The sequence below is a fragment of the Melospiza melodia genome, chromosome 3 (assembly GCF_035770615.1).
Source record: "Melospiza melodia melodia isolate bMelMel2 chromosome 3, bMelMel2.pri, whole genome shotgun sequence".
In the NCBI taxonomy this organism is placed as follows: Eukaryota; Metazoa; Chordata; class Aves; order Passeriformes; family Passerellidae; genus Melospiza; species Melospiza melodia.
The window spans coordinates 113068116-113085570 of NC_086196.1; the positions used below are offsets into that span (position 1 = coordinate 113068116).

General features: G+C 42.1%; 1 protein-coding gene across 8 annotated transcripts in view; it reads left to right on the plus strand.

Annotated features, from left to right (window-relative positions):
• The window catches only part of EML6 (EMAP like 6), a 92162-nt gene that overhangs the window by 17600 nt on the left and 57107 nt on the right, over positions 1–17455 (plus strand). For all 8 annotated transcript variants that reach the window (XM_063152733.1, XM_063152737.1, XM_063152735.1 and 5 more), the window contains 3 exons: positions 9406–9565; positions 14913–15011; positions 16072–16140. In XM_063152733.1, the coding sequence (XP_063008803.1) occupies positions 9406–9565; positions 14913–15011; positions 16072–16140 (328 nt within the window). The remainder of the gene's footprint in view (positions 1–9405; positions 9566–14912; positions 15012–16071; positions 16141–17455) is intronic.

Sequence of the window (17455 nt, forward strand, 5' to 3'; positions counted from 1 at the left end):
GGTGGAAAGGAGAGGAGGCTAAAAGGGAAATTCTAATCAGCATTAAATTCTGAGTGTGTTGCTTTGGTGCTTTCCTGTTTGTTTTTCTGGGTTTTATGTGCAGAGTATTGGTGAATCATTTGTTGGTTTTGCCATGGTGCTGCATAACTCTGTCATCCGCAGGACAGCAGAGTATGGTGAAATCAAGGTGTTGCTTTTGAACTTCAATTGTTCTGTGTGTTTGCTGTAAAAGCAGTGGTGCTTAGCTGCTTTTTGTTTAGTAATAGGCTATAGGTCTTGCAGCTAGAATAGGCTCTGGGAAACCAGGTAAATTCTGATATCTGAGGAGTTGCACAGAGGTTTAGTTTAATCTGTCTCACACAAAAGAGACACTTGATACTTAGAATCTTCAGGCTGTGTCATACAATGTAAAGCAAGGTAACAAATGTCACTTATTTTAGTAAGTGCCCTTCTCAGAAAAATAAAACTGTTTTGTGGATAACTGTAGAGAAACCTTTCTTGTCTGAATTGGTAGAAAAAAGGAAAATGGATTTATAAGATGTATTTGTTATAAACAGTGTTTGAAGTTTTAGGAGTAGTGTTTGTGTTCTGTATAATTAACTGGTGAAGCAGAGCTTCAGAAGCCTGGCAGGAGTGTTCATAAAACTGATAGCTCATGACTTTGCTGCTGATCCATTGTGACTGGAAGTTAAGAGAGCAAACCCATTCTGATGTTACATATGGTTCCTGTTTGCTCTGCAGTGCTTTCTGCCCCACCTGACGTTTGTTATTCCCTTCAGCATGGCCAGACAGGGAACAGGATTTCCACATGATCATATGAGAACTTTCTGTTTCTTTCCTGTTTCTGCTGATTTTCAACCTCTAAAACAGGAAGATATTTTCCCTGAGAATAGTTGTTGGTCTTGGGTTTGCACTCCTGTGAGATAACAAGAGAAAGCATTCTTAGCAGCACTGAAAACTCCCCCTATCCTGAGGGCTCTAAAAATGAACATTTTTTACCAGCCACATGTAATATTGCCACATTTATCATTGCTGCAGACATTCAGCATACAAAGAATGATCTGCTTCTGACCTGTGAAATGCACTCAGGGTGTGTTGGTTTGATACATTATGGAATCAAACCCTTCCTCTTCTCTTCTCCTTTAGCCACTGAAGTGCCTAAACTCTAAATGTTGTAGGGCAGGATGGCCATGGGAAGAAGGCTCAAATAGGATGCAGCTGTGTGTTTGCTGCCCTTGAAAAAGGAACACTTTCCCCAGGCTTAAAGTCCTTATTTCTGATCATCAGTGAGGGCAAGCCTGTGCAAACAGTGTTATTATCCCAGTGTGAATTCTTTAACCACAGCCTGGGAGTTTTGTTACACCACGCAATTTGTCCAAGATGTGAATTTACCTGGGGATTTTCAAGAGGGTGAGATGAAATCCCTTAAACTAAAAATAAAGGTGGGAGTGATCCTGGCAAGTTGTGACAATGGCTGGGTTTTTTCCTTGTTCTCTCAGTATTTCCTATTTCTCCTTGGCTGTTCTCTGGGCTTTTTGGTTATTTTTATCACATCTTCTATATTCATTTTGCAGCTCCCCCATGATTCCTCTTTTTGTCAGCTCTGTCTTTTGTCTGTCCTGTTTCCAAAATTTTCTTCCCATTTTCCCTCTCTTCTTTTTTAGCTGCAAATATTTTGATTCAGCCTGTGATCTGCATAGTTATACCCACATTCAGGGCTGACTGTTGGCTACACAAAAAGCAGAGGAATGGAAGAAATGCCAGAGCAGTTGTGCCTGAGTCAGCCTCTGGAGGGAACAGGAGAATTCCCCAGTGGGAACAGCTCCTGCTGTGCTGCCAGCACGGGGGTCTCTGCACCCATCACCGTGCTGAGGGCAGTTAATTAATTACTGCATGTGGGCAGTTAATTAGTGCTCAGATTGGCTGTTTGCTGGGACCACCAGTTGTAGAGCTGTCAGCCTAATCTTTGAATGATGTCACATCCCTGCCCTTGTGGGGAAGGCACAGGGACACTCAGGCCATTTTCAGCTGCTCCAGCCCTTGAGTGGGATGGAATGGGAAATGAAGGCTTGGATTGCCAGCAGCTGTGCATGGTTTGTGTTCTGGTTTGGGTTGCATTTGGGTCTGGTGTTCCCACAGCCAGGCTGGAATGAGGTGAACACAGGAAATGAAAGAGGCTCCAGAATGTGATTTCTTCACTGCCAGGCTTTATCTGATGTATGAGTTTTATATTTTCAATCACAGTGTTCAGACTGGCCTTCCAATTCCTTGTACCAGATGAACACAGAAGTGTTGCTGGTTCCTGTTGAGCAGCACTAGATTTACAGCAGTGTTTCTTTAGCTTTCCATGTATTGAGAAATCACTGATAGCATTTCAGTTGCTGTTTTTATCTCAATATCATAGACCAATATCTACTTGCTGCTTTTTTGTGTATTTTATTACAGAATGTGTTCCATGGTCTATAAAGCATAAACATAGAATGGGGTAGGGACAAATACAGTGCTGAACTAATTACAGTTCTTGCTCTTTCCCAACCCTCTCTTTTTAGTCTCTAATTCTAGCAGATTTTTCTTTACAAATGATAGTTTCAGGTCCATTTTACTGATAGCATCAAATCACAATGTTTATATCGAGAAGGATGTCATGTACATCTGTTTTGGGTATTTATTTACAACTGCTTTGGCCATCAAAACAAGTGTTTGGTTCATCATCATGAATGCAAATATCATTAGACTCAAATGGGAGCTCTGAGCATGCATGGGAAAACTGGAATGTGGTGGTTGAATTTCAGAGTTACACAGCAGGGATCTATGGGGTAGTGTGGATCATGAGAAATACTGGGTGTTTTCCCCAATCAGTTGTTACTGAAAACCCACAATTCATGAGGACATCAGCAGTTGTTGTGGCTTAATTTTCAGTGTTTTAATGTGAGCTTTGGATAAAATCTCCTAGGATTGCTTTTCACTGGGAGAAGCTCAAGACTTGCAAAATATCCATGAGTTATCCAAGGAAATAAATCATTAGAGAGCTTCAGCCATGTGTGGGGAGGAGCCTCAGTGCTGCAGGACTGTGCTGTGCTGCTGTTCCCTTTCCATTTGGGAATCTGCCCAATATTTCTCTGTGTACAGATGCATGTGAGTGTAAATCAGAGCTGGTCTTAATTGAAGTGCAGAATGCTTTTGCTCAAAGCATTACATTTTAAGAGGTTTTTTTTTTCTTTTGTATCTTTCACCTTCTGTTATTGGGGAAATTTTAATCATGCATTCAAAAGCCATTTACTTTTTAAATCTGCCCTGACTCTGATCCCTCTGTAGCTCCCTGGTGCCATGAGAAATTCCATGTTGTGCCATGCTCAGGCATTTGGGACCTGATCTGTCAGGAGTTCTGATGAGCCTTGAGCAGCTGAGCAAGCCTTATTGACAAGTGGGGAATAACTCCATGGGCTTAAATAACAAACACTGGCACAAGGAGCAGGGCAGCAGGGCTTCTCCAAGGATAAAGAGTGGCTGGAATTGTTATAACTCTGTGTGCTTCTGTCACCATTGTACCTCAGGTGGGTTCTGGAAAACAGTCAGAAATAACCCCCTGTCAGGATGGCCTGGGATTCCCAGGGCACTCTGAGTGTGCTCGAACAGCAGCTGATCATGTCTGTGCTTCCAGGGCCTTCTTTAGGTCTGAGCTGCACATCCACTGCATAAATCATTCACTTTGGGCTGGGTTTGTGGCCCAGCCCCTCACAGGGATTCCAGCCTCTCTGAAGTCTGCTCTGGGGGTGTTTGCTGCCTCAGAGGAGCAGATGGGAGCTGCCTGGGACAGCCGTGGAATTGTGCTCACAGGCAGCCTGGCTTCAGGAGGAAGCTGCTGCAGGGTGCTGAGTAAATGCTGGGACCTGTGTCTGTATCACTGCTCTTCCTACACAGGGAGCACGGAGGGGGAACCAGCAGTGGAGCAGATAGTAAGAGCCTGGACCTAAAATATGCCTAAATGATTTTTAAAAGCCCATCATTCTGTACACATGTCCTGTTCTCTGTTTATATAAACAAGATACTGCCATGTAGCAATCAAGCTAGTAAATTCAAGTGTTGCCATTGCAGTATTTTTATCAACATTTATGTTTTTATTTTGTCAGGATAAATATGCTCTGTACTTGAGTTGTTTGCAAGACGCATGTGGCAATATTTAGCATATTTAAAAGTATCATTAGAGCTGTATGTTCAGATGTGTAAAAAAAGCAATTCACTTGTATGAGTGTGTGTAACAACTGTTATGCCTGCAGATATGTGCACACACAGAGTCTCTGTGTCTCAGGACTATCAGATCTGTTCTCTTTGTTCTCCCATTTGTTCCACATGCCTGCAGTGCCCTCCAAAGCCTCCTTCACCTGCCCTATGGTGCATGCCAAATAAAATTGGTTATTGTGGTGTGTGATCTGCCTGCCAGCTCTGCAGGTCTGGGGCTTGTGCTGGAGGAGGCAAAGGTTGGGAGCTGTAATTGGACAGGAGCAACAATCTCCTGTGTTAGTAAGAGCTGGATTTTCCTCACAGTGTGGTTGTGGTGTTGGTGTTTCAGAACTCATTTGGGGGCAGATTAGATGCTGGATTAGCCTGTCAGATTCCAGCAGTTTTCTACTCCATGTTCTCTCCATTTTTACAGATCTGGAGGGGTTTGTGCAGGTTGTTTTGTTATTGCCCTGTTCCTCTTCCCTTTTTCTGGCTCTTTTCCTTTTCTGATATTCCCTTGCTGCTGAAGCCTCCTGCATTTGCTTCCGTTTAACTGCTGGTCTTTGTTCCATTATTCCTTTCAATGGGGGTTGATGATGTTTTGTGTTGTATTCAGAAGCTGGGATCAGGCTGCATCCTGCCTTATTTTGCTGCAAAAATAGCTCTGTCTGTACAGTGAGTTCCCTTTTGACCCCACAACTGAGGAGAGAAACTCATTTTGCTCTGTGAATGGGGAATTGCTGAGTGAGTGTTTGTGTTCTGTGCTGCCATGTGAGGACAGCTCTGTCCTTAGCACTGTGTGAGCAGGAAAATGCAGAAGCTCCCTGGGGTTCCAGGAGCCTGGGGTGTCCTGCCAGGGGCAGGAGGAGGCAACAAAGGAGAAAATACCTGCTGGCACATTGTGGCTATTTTGGGACAGGCTTGGAGCTTCTTGGAAATATTGTTTCTTCTGAGTTATTGCTACAGAGAAAGAAAAATTGGTGTTGTCTAATATGTCCATTGTTCAAGTGTAGCAGAGTCACTGCCCTGAGCACTTCACAAGTTTGACCTAAATTCTGGAGAAAGGCCTGGTGTGTTCTCTGTTCTGCTAAACTGTGGGGTTTGTGGATGGTTTTTAACAAGAAACAACTCTTTCATTGTGAAAAGAGACTTCCTGAAGAGAATTGATAGAATACAGACAGTATCTGCCTCTCCCCAAGTCTCCATTAACATGATCTAGCATTGCAGAATTCTGTAAAGGTTTGTCTAAACAGGAAAAAATGTTATCCCAAATTTAAAACTGGGTGGGTTTGAAGTAGAGATTAATTGATCAGTGTCTAACTATCTGGAGTTATTTTAGATTAGCATCAGATTTGCACACTGCTTTAAATTGCAAAACATCCCAGCACTGAGGATGAATTATATTGTCAAGAGCTGGTGACAGTCCACCTGAGACAGTGATTTCATTCAGAACTGCAGGTGTTTGTTTCATTTTCAAAGAACAGTTTCTTTTTTGTCAGGTGGGATGTTCTGGAAGCCAGCTTTCATTTGTATGAATAATGAATTGCTGATAGGATGATTATAGAAAGATTCAAATTAACACGGCATTTGAAATAGAAAATATAAATTAGGTACCAAAACTACAAAAGCAAATGTTCAGGTTTTCATTACTGCAGTGAAAAAGTGTTTTGCCTATCTGATAAATAGGGTGGTGCAGTGGTAGATTTAAAAGACCCAGAGCAGTGAGATTTAAACATCAATCTCACATCTGAGACACCCATTTCAAGATCTCCCTCAATTCTGTGTTAAAGATAACCCAAGTGCTTGCTTTTTGCAGCATCAGGGAGCAATTATCTAATGCAAGTTTACTGCTGTGAGCCAAAATGCATTTCTGCTTTTATCATTTTAGACTTTCTTGATGTATTTCAGTATTTGGAGCCATAGAAAGCTCTGGTTTCAAAGGAGCCTCCAGAGTTACCCAATCCAACTTTCTCCTGAGAGCTCAGCCTTAGATGTGGTTATTTGGGGTCCTGTCATGCCAGTTAAATCCTGGACTGTTTCCAGTGAGGGGAATTCTACCACTTTTCCAGGCAACTATCCTGATCTTTACTTTTTCTAGTGAGGAATGTTTTCTCTGTATCCAGACAATGTTTCCCACAAAGCAGCTCTGTGTCTCTGCCTTTGTCCTGTCCCTGTGCATCCATGTGAAAAGAGCCCCTCTGCCTTCTCTGTAGCTCCTTTTGAGGCTTGAGTCACAGCTAAACTTTTTGCTTAGTTCAATTTGGAACCTCAGATCCCTGCTCTGTTTACAAGTGTATGGAACCTGTTACAGAAAAGCAATATAGACAAAATACAATGTAGGCAAGAAACAAATACTTTTAGTCCATTGGATTTCTAATGTGTTATTAAAAAATAATCTTGGAGCAGGATGTTATTGCAATAGAAATTGTGGAGGTAGTATGAGTTTCCCATCTGGCAAGGCCCCCAGACCAGATGGATCCACTAATGACTTTTATAGAGCATTTCATCAGACCCTGCTAAAACACGTGTCTGGCATCTTTAATTATCTTAAATTAACACAGTTCCAGCCTTGGATGCTTGTTGATTTTCAAAGGGAAGGAAAAGGAAATGTTCCCTGAAAGATCTTCCTAACAGACCTTTTCATTAATGAGGTATAATGTTAAAATATTGCCTGAGCTTTACTGGTTCATCCTGAATGGATGGTTTGTGTAAAAGTGCCTTTGGACACTTGGATTAAAGGGGTGTTTTGCAGCTACATCAGAGTATCAGAAAAGCAGGGCCCCTGCCATGCAGGAGGAATGATGCATCTAACTCCATGATATCAGAAGGCTAATTAATTACTTTATTATACTATATTATTCTATACTATATTACACTACATCTAAACTGAAACTGCACCAGCACTCAACAAAATCTTGTGATGCTGACCGACAGTCTGGACACACACGTGGCCCTGGCAGGCCAAGGAAACAGAACACCATCACTGTGGGTAAACAATCTACTTTGCATTCTACTTTGGCACAGCACAGGAGCAGCAGGTGAGATAGGAATTGTTTGGATCGTGCTTTTTTCTGCTTCTCTCAGGTTCAGAGAATGTGAATCCCACATCAGAGTGCTTTGGAATTGACACCAGTGCATTTAGCCAGGAATCCCATTGCTTTCCTTGCCTTCCCTGGAAGGAGGGGAATGGGAATGGGCACTCCCAGAGCAGTTGATCTCTGCCCCTTTCCCTGCGTGTGCAGCTGCTCCTGTGCTGTTCCCACAGAGGGAAGTTCTTGTTCCATGGGGAAGTGGCTGCCAGGGCCTGTGGGCAGCACTGACAGCTCCTGCTGCTGCTTTGATCCCTTGTTTGCATCCCAGCCCCTTAGCAAGAGGGAGTTCCTGCCCTTTTCCCTCAAACCTGGAAAACAGAAATTTTCTTGGGAAGTTTCTTCAGCCCACCCTGCTTGTATCTTGTCCTCCCTGTAGAAGGAATAGGAATTAATCCTGTAATAATATGTTTTCTTTACCATAAATTGCTGTTGTTTGAATGCCTTGTCTCTTCTAATAATATTTCTGTATAATATAACATAACAGCATTTCAGTGTTTTCCAGTGGTGCAGATATCAATCTGGTTTCGTTGCAAAAGGTCCGGTTATGGGATGTTTGCTTAGAAAATGCACCTTCACTATATTACACTATAACACAGCCAATCAAGTTGATTTCCAGTTAAGGGGGCAGGGAAGGGCATAGCAATCTTACACCCTGAAGACAGCACATGACCTCTGTAACAGATTTTTTTAATAGTTGAACACACATCAAACATATAAGTCATATGCAGGTAATAAACAGTTACCAAGAGCTGTTCTTGAAATTTGGCTTCATTTCCTTCCTCTAACCCACTGCTCTGTCTGCCAAAAATAAGCCCTTGGTTATCTAACAGCCAGACTGAACGTGGGCAGGGGGAGTGCATTGGAAAAGCTGGTGGCAGGAGATGAATGTCCTCAGCAGGGCTGGGAAATCAGACTGTTAATTTAGGTGCCAAAAATTGATATTATTCCCTAATTTTAGTTCCCCCACTGGCTGACTGCATGCATCAGAAAGGATAAAACAAATAGCAGAGACATTCAGTACAGACATGTTGATGTTTAGGAAATGTGTTCCTGCTCTTAACCCGAGAGGAGGCTCTGGTATGTGGGAACTGCTCTGTGCTAAATGGTGGCACGTGTAATTAAGCTCTGCTCTAGCAGTAAGGAACATTAGCACAATTAATATTTGCCTTCTGGTTCTTGAAGAAAAGTATTCTAACTTAGTTACAGCTACCACACCTTTAATTTGTGGTGCCACCTTTTATTGCCTGTGTAGGTGTAGAACTGAGGTCAATTAGCTGACACACAATATAATGTACAACTCCAGCCTGGGGAGGAAAGGAGGAATGGGCAGGGGAGGTAAAACAGTTAAACTGTGCTACAATTGTTCTTTTTCCATAAAATGCATGTATTTACAAAACTTTCTTAAGCTTTTTTATTAACTTTTCATAATAATTAGTTTTATCTGTTCCTGGGATAGCAGGAGTATTCAGCTCCCCTCAGCCACCGGTGAGTGCCAGTTTATTAATAGGATGTTTTCTTTTTCCATGTGTAGCTCACGTACTCAGCCATTGTTCAGATTTGTTTCCTGGGTAACTGTGTAAAACTGCCTTTGTATTCATATGACTTTGCAGAGGGGTTTTATTCTCATTTTCATATCTGAAGGGTTGTGAACAGACATACATGGTTTGATTCTGGTGAAACAATTTACTTCTGTGTCTGTTCTGAGATTGCTATGTTTGAACATTTGAAGATGAGAGGATTTCTTGTGTGTATTTGTCATAGTGAACAATATCATTATTCAGCCTCTGGTCCATATTTCAGAATGTTTGATGTGCAAAAGAGGATAATTAGTAGAAAATCATCCATTACAAACCTGTGAAAGACTAAGATCTGAGTCTGTGTTCAATCAGCTTATCAATCAAAAGTATTTTAAAATTCTCTGATTATGCTTTTTCTTTTTCTAGTTAAAATATTATTACATGATAAATTGTATTCTGCACTCACCATGTCAGTCTCAGCAAAACATTTTAAGGAAATACCAGAATCGAGTGAGTTTTGAAGGCAGCTGCTGTGATTCCCAACACCTGTTCTAACTGAAATGTGTTGTTTGCAGCCTTGCAGTTCACCCAGATAAAACCTTGGTAGCCACAGGGCAGGTTGGGAAGGATCCCTACATTTGCATCTGGGATTCCTACCGTGTGCAGACCGTGTCTGTCCTGAAGGATGCGCACACGCACGGCGTCGCCTGCCTGGCCTTCGACTCGGACGGCCAGGTCAGTACAGCTCCTCCCCTGGGCTCTGCTCTAGCTCTGGGTCACTGACAGAGACACCTTGAACGTTTGGTGTTCCAGCAGCTCCAGGTCAGTACAGCTCCTCCTCTGGGCCCTGAGCTTGGCTCTAGCTCTGGGTCACTGACAGATGCACCTTCAATGGTTGGTGTTTCAGGAGCTCCAGGGCTGCAGTGTTGGAGCTCCTGTTACAATTGAGTTGTGATTGCTGTTCAAGGCCTTGGTTTGTATTGTAATTGTAATTGCAGTAGGATTGCAGAAACAACTCTTGCACTGGGGGTGTTTTTGGGATGCAGTCACAGCCTGGCATCCAAGTGGAGTGCACACATTGGGTGTTGGACAGGCATCCAGAGCAGAAATGCCCCTTTGTGGCTTAACTGCAGTGGCTTCACCATGTACTTGTCACCTGCTGTCCACAGAAATCAGTTCCTGGCAAAGCCCTGAGAACCCTGCAGCTTTTCTGGCAGAGAAACTGCACTAATCTCACTGCTGGGAGAGTCTCCTTGGCTGGGATGCACAGGCAATTTAATTGAATCATGGCATTAGGACACACAGTGTGGCTTTCTACAATGTGATTAGTTGAGATGATATCTTGAAACAAAATTTATAATATAACTTAGTGGTGGGCTGCTCCCAGCTAAACACAATGATTTTTTTTCTCTCTGGCATGTTAAAAGCTTTAGGCAAGTAGACCTAAAATTCATTTATACCTGAAAAATATTTCACAGAGCTTTATAAATGAATATCTGGCTGTGCAATTTTTGTCATTATTGATGACAATTTTGTCCTCATGAGTTTCCTGATGTAATACTTGCTAAAGTATTTTTAGGAATGCTTAGATTAGCTGATACCAAAAACCTCAGACAAGGAAGCCCTCAGATCAACAGAACAAAATTTCTAATGGTGTAATATTTTTAAAGATATTGTTCATTCAGAAATAAATGCTTTTCATTTTTTCCCCCTCATGTTTAACTTCATAAGACTGGTGGTTAAATTTTTTTTAAGGTATTTCAGCACCTCATGGGAGTGAAGACTCACGAGCCTGGGGGGTGTTTGAGGTGGAGGCCTTCCTGAAGGCCCTGATGAGTGCCTGCTGTAATTAAAATGCAAACTCACTGCCAGGTTGACCTTGCAGAACAGTGACAATTCCCTTTCTGGAAGTGCTTGAAAAATTGCAGTTTATTCTGGAAATAAAAATTTGCATTGAACACTTTTCTATCTGGAGAACAACCACTGCTGGGAGGACATGAATATGGATAATGCATCCTGGCTTTTTGCTGCTCTGCCTGGCTTTGCAGGAGAGGCTGAGCCAGAATGAAAGGGCATGGGAGGAATTCTGTGAGTATTTGGAGCTCAGAGCTGCTGGCAGTTCTGGTTTGTTTAGTCAGCATTCCCAGGGGAGCTGGTGTCTGTCACAGGGCAAACAGACGCTGCTTGCAGCTCCCAGTACAGAGCTTTCCTTCTTTTCTATCCAGAGGCTGTTCGAAGTCAGGGAAGATCTGTGTTCCAGCCCCAAAACACAAATAAATGCAGCAATCAGGAGTGGTACAGATGCAATAAGAACTGTATTCTTTTCACTGCTAGTTCTGCCAGCTCTCCACTTCCTAAATAGAAGTAGGCAGGGGCAAAGCCCAGGTGACTCTGCTGCATTCCCAGAGTGGATCTCCATGGGTTCAGCTCAGCTCTGTGTGTGCTCCCGTGCAGGAGCTGCTCCATGTGCAGGGATCTCAAACAGGGCCCCCTCACCTCTCTCTGAGCCCAGTTAATTCACTTTTGCTGACCCAGAAACTCTGGGATATCTGCTCCTTTTGGATGAATGAGTGGGGAATTATTCCTGCTGGCCAGGCTAGAGATGACCCTGCACAGAGACAGTGCAGTTGTCCTGCAGTGCCTCCCTGGCCTCCTGTTCCACAGGGTGGGGAATGCAGATTGGTTACAGTTCCTAATGAATGGAGATCATCCATACACAGAGGAGAGCTTGAATGCTTCCTTTGTTTATGTACCTTCAATACAGTTTTTGGAGAGAAATAGAGTGAATTTCCTATTTTGTGTTACCTGTGTTTAATACAGTCCTGATGGGAGCTGAATTTCTTGCAGAAGTGTTGCTGTTTAAAAATACATATTTTAGTTTGGGCATTTTCTGTCTGAGCAGGAGCTGCCATTTGGCAAGAGGGAAACTGCACTTGGTTCAAACATTTAATGAGGAGCTGTCATTTTGCCTGTAATTAGAAATGGCTTCTCTTCAATCAGGAGTTAACTACAGTTTCTCCTTAATCATCTCCTCTTCACAGAATTACCTACAAAGCAAATGCCTCATCCTGAACTATTTTATCAATGCCCCACAGCTCAGTTTCTGCTCTGAGTTATTTCAGATTAACCCTTTTTTATGTGCTTTCTAAAAATATTTCTTTATGGAGTGGGAATGGCACTGCCTTAATGCATACACACCTGATGAAAAAATTAAAAATGCAGCACTAGGCTTCTTCAGCCAGATATTCCAAATCTGTATAGATTTAAAAATATTGTTTAATTATGTGCCCAAACTACTTGGCAGATATTTTCTACTGGCAGTTCTGGGAATTCTCTGAATAGAATTCTGTCATATTCTCTTCCAGAAGGAGAAATAAGTTTGTTTCAACCAAAAAGGAAATTCAGCATATCTCACTTTTCTGCTGGCAGGAGGCCTTCCTCAGCAGGCCAAGGTTAAAAGAAAATATCAAGTACTGCTTACTTTCCCATAGTGCTTTCCCTGCTGATACCAAAGTCAGCTAAAGAATAAACTTTTTAGGACAATTTGAAGTTTTAGAAGGCAGCCATTCCTTACTCCAGCACTGGACACAGTTGGAGGAGTGATTTTTTTTCCCTAGTCAAATGTGCATTGTGAAACTCTAACAGGTCATTTATTCCCTCCTGATCAGACATTTTACAATATACTTCCCAGCTAATACATAAACACCACTCTCCCTAGAACTAATTTCTATGAAATTTCTATAGAACTAATTTCTGTGCCTCTGCCCCTTACTGGAGCTCCTTTTGTGGTCCTGAGGGTTGTCTAGAGGGGTCTCTGGGGGTTGTTCTCACTGAGAGCCCCCAATATGACCTTGCCTTGATTTCTCAGGGCCTGCATTGGTGTTTCTTGTTACAGAACTGCCACAAGTCCCCCTCAGGTTCCTCATTATCTGTTAATCCACTGGTTCCAGCTACCTTTAATATCCTGTGTGTCTTTTATATTCTTTATCTAATTTGCCAGTTAGTAGCTGTGCTCTATTTTGCAATCTCAAGGGAACTGAGCATTTCTATTCTCCATGTTGTCTGTCAGGTCCCTCTTTTCTTGAGACTCTCTTTTTTAAACAAATCTCAATATTTCATTTTCCAGTACAGAGAGTTACAACTGTAACATTGAATTAAATTGCTCTCTAAAATCAAGGGAGTATAATTGCAGATTGTCCTGCACTCCCTGGATGGAAAAAGCTCTCTTGGCCCTAACTCTTCCTTGTGGTTGTGGCCAAAGTACCCTGAGGGGAGGCATTTGGGAAGCCATGGATAGGCATTGTCTGCACTATGAAACAGGTGCCATTCCCAGCACTGAGGTCTGATTTCCATTTCCCACTGCTGGGCTGCTGATGGATGCAGGGCTCCTATGTGAGGTTCTCCTGTGTCCTCAGTGGCCCTGCAGCTGGGAGTGCTGTAACCCTGACACTGACCAGCTCCAGCACCCTGAATTCTATTGACTTTCTGAGTCACGTTAAAGCACAGAAATCCTTTCACATTGTGACTTCCTGCTAAAACCATAATTTTATTTCTTTTTTCCACCATACAAACTTCAACTCTCCCTTCACAGCTCCATTATGACTCAGAGGCCATTGACAGAGTTCTGCCCTCCCTGTAGGGTGATCCTTCCCCGGGAACCTTGTTCCTCCCAACAATATCTGAGTACATATCCTGACTGCCCTGTGAAAACCTTGTGTTTCTCTAGGAACATTTCAGTTCTCTGTATTTTTATTTCCATGGAAGGAGGCTGGACTCAGAGGAACTTGTGGAATAAGTCTGTAAATAGTTTTTTCTGGTGGTGGTGGTGAGTTGGGTTTTTTGGAGAGTTTTTGTTTGTTGTTTTCATTAATACCACATTGCTTGATGCATTTCCTGGTGGGACAGTGCTTGAGTTCTGCATTATTCACTAGGCAGGTTTTGTATCAGGGTAATGCCTGTTGTCATTCTCATTAAACCAAAGTCCCAAAATATCAATTTCATTCCTCTAAATCAACAAACTATAACTGCTGGGACAGTGAGGGGTGTGTGAAGCTACTGCAGTTAATGCAGAGGCTGTCCAGGGGCTCTCCCAGGAGGGAAAATGTGCACTTGTATTAACACTCAGGAATGGATGAAAAAGCCCTGAGTACCTGCTCTCAGAATGAAAACTGGAGCCTTCTGCTCCTCTATGAACAGTTATTTCCTCTCCCTGTTATTCAGTTGTTGAGAGCTTTATTGCATTTAATATTTTTCCTAATACAGCATTTTAGAGGAGTCTGTGGTAATGGCACTTATTTTCTTTGCTGGCTCAGTCCTTTTGTGTTATCACAGACAGTTCCAGATTTTAAACAATTTGCTTACTCAAAATTTGAGCCAATTTTTTTATGGAACTCATGTAAAGTGGGCAAAATTAGGGCAGTCACTGGAAGGGAAAAGACCTACAACTTCCACAGTAATGTCATGTCACAGATGGATGCACTCAGCTTTTTCACTGCCAGAATGCCACCTCCATTTTATTCTGTTCTTTTTATTTCTTCCATTATTGAGATGGTAAAATTATTAAAATTAAGTTTTTTTAATTGATGACCAATCAAGCTTTAATGAGCGTGGTTATTAGTTCATTGTTTTAGTTGTTTTAACTGGTGATGTGATGCACTAAGCAATAAAAAGGCAATTATTAAAAGTACATCCAGTTCTGGTTCTACAGCTCAACAAAATGAGCATAATGAACAAAGCAATAGCTGGAACTAGTGAAAGCTTTCATTTCCCTTTCACTCTTACTATCAGATTAATAAAATACTAGGAGGTGTGCACCTGAAACAGGCACCTCAGATGTTTCAGGATAAGACTTTCATGTGGAACATTGGTGGCCTGAAATCAATAACCTGACCTTTTAGAGAAGATGAGACATTTCAGTGCTCTTTCCAGTGAGTAAATGTTGAGTGTGAATCTCTTTGCTCTTGCAAAGTGGTTCAAACCCAGGTCACATGTGGGAAAATCCATTTATGCAATAATCCCGGGAGCTACAGCAAAGTGATTTGGGTTGATTTCCTGTTAACGGGGTTGTGTTGTTTCTCCTCAGCGTTTGGCTTCCGTGGGGCTGGATGCCAAAAACACGGTTTGTATTTGGGACTGGAAGAGAGGAAAGCTCCTGGCAACAGCTACAGGCCACTCTGACAGGGTAATGTATGGAAGCATTCCTGGGTTCTGTCTGGGAGCTGCATGGGTCTTTCAAAAGGCATTTTTGTTTCTGTTAAGTTGATGCAAAGGTAATTCTGGTTGTTCTATCTGGTTTTTAAAATACTGGACAAGATGTTTATTCCTTCTCATCGGGCCAGACCTAGCACAAGGCTCTGTTAGTAAACCTAGGGAGGAGATACCTTGTACCTACACACTGAGTAGGATGATCTGTAGCTCTTCATAGGAGATGTGAAATGGGTGCTCCATGGATGCTCCGAGATCATCTTGTCTCTGAGTGTCACAATTTAAAAATACAATTTGTTCTGAGGGCAAATTTAGTTACATCCCTTTCAGTTTTCCTTAAGACAGTTACCTGTAGAAGAACCTTGATTGAGATAAATATTTCTTTTATATATGTTAGCTTCAGGTAAAGGATCATAAGATGAGAACTGATGAGGTATAAGTTTGCAATGTTATTCAGGATTAGAAAATGTTTTACCAGGTTTAGCATAAGCAGAATACTTCCCTGACATATATGAGCACATGGATGCATACATTAAAATAAATTATGGACACATTCTGACAACTTGTATGTATATTATCATATTATAACATGGTTTACCTCTGTGAAAGTTTTGCTGCTGACCTCAGTAAGTGCAAGATCAGGTTCCAGATAATCAGAATTCTCCAGAAAATAGGCTGGAAGTACTAAACTCTTAGTTCCAGCAGACTTTCCCAACCAGAAAAAGGAGCTTCTGCACAGAAGAGGGAGTGGGAAAAATGCCTATGGAAATATTGTTTATTCAATAACATCCTGGAGCTGGAGTGGATTGGCAGTGGGGGAGACAAGGGTGAAGTGTGTTGACAGAACTGTGTGAGGAACCCTCTGTGTTTGCCTTGATCTTTGATTAGAAGGAGTTTCAAATTTATCTGTGTAGTGTTCCTTCATTTTTATTAATATGTTCCAACAGAAATTATGGTTAAGCCTTGGTAAAAGCAAGCTGACCCTAAATACCATTACTGTATAGGATAAAATATCAGCTTAATGTATTTCTTAACAGATATTTGATATTTCCTGGGATCAATATCAGCCAAACAGAATTGTCAGCTGTGGAGTAAAACACATAAAGGTAAAGAGCTTTCATTGTTTACTTGGAAAATGTACTTGCACCAAAAAAAAAAAAAATCTGTGTTCTTACCTGATAAGGACTTGAAATATAGAACAGATAATATTTTTCTTTTTTTATGTGAACATTTTGCAGAATGTTTTGTTTGAAGCCAGTTCAGACATTCAGCAGTGCCTGAGCTGCAGATTACCTGAACAAGTGAGGAAGATTCTTTGATGTAATTTTCATCATTATATACTTATAATTTTGGGTCTTTTGCCCACTCCATTCCACCCTAATGGTCTCAGCCTTCAGGGCATTCTGTCATCCAGCATCACAGGGGTCACTGTGCAGAACCAAGATAAAAAGTGTGAACAGAGTGACCTCCTGCACTTGGGCTTCTCTTGTAACACCTCTGAGAGCTGTGCAGGGCCTGCAGAGACAAAACTCTGGTGCCCCACTATTTGCTCCTCTAATCACCCTTTATGGAAGTGTTTGAAATAGAAGCCTACATACATATTAGATGTTTAGGATAAAACATTCCTATGACTTTGGAAAGCTTAGAAACAAATCCTTGTCTGCCAATATCCCTTTCAGGTTTCTATTTTTCTCCTGTCTCCTCACAAACATTCCTAACAGATGGCAATTATTTCACATGACTGGGGTGGGAAGAGCTTTAACTAGAAGTTTAGGAAACCAGTTAATATCTCTAGTTCTGGTTCCTCAGAAGCTCGTGCCCTTAAACCACCACTGCTTCAAGCTGTGGGTGGTTTTGGCAGCAGTGGTACCATCTGTTGTGTTCTGCAAGCTGTTTTCCAAAACCTGTGTTTGTTTGGCACCTGTCTTCTCTTTAAAATGGCCATAATCACCCTGAACACAGAGAATACCAGGCACTGTAAATCCATGGAGATAAAGGAAAGCCAAAAAATAGGAGAAAAGCAGCGTGGAGGGGAAATTACTCTGTGTTCCCCTCCACTGGTGCTCCAGCAGCTCCTTGGTACGAGGCTGTGGGGATGTGATGATAACAGCTCTGCAGGAATTGTATCACTGTGGGAACTGGGCTGTTTATTCTTTTAGCAGTCCAGTTCTGCTGGCTCATTTGGCTGAGCAGGGATTAGAAGCTGAGGTAAAGCCCAGGAGCTCAGGAATCTCTCCCTGAGCTCAGGATCCTCCCTCCACCCTTCTACCACTGCTGCCTTAGTGTTAGAGAACTCCTTCCTTCTAGCACTCCTTCCTCAGCTGACCAGAAAGGAGGAGAATTCAGAATTTAGGTTTTACTCAAGCAATGAGAGCCCTGGGGACAATGCTCCCTCTGCCTTCTAAATTGGCTGATATTCTG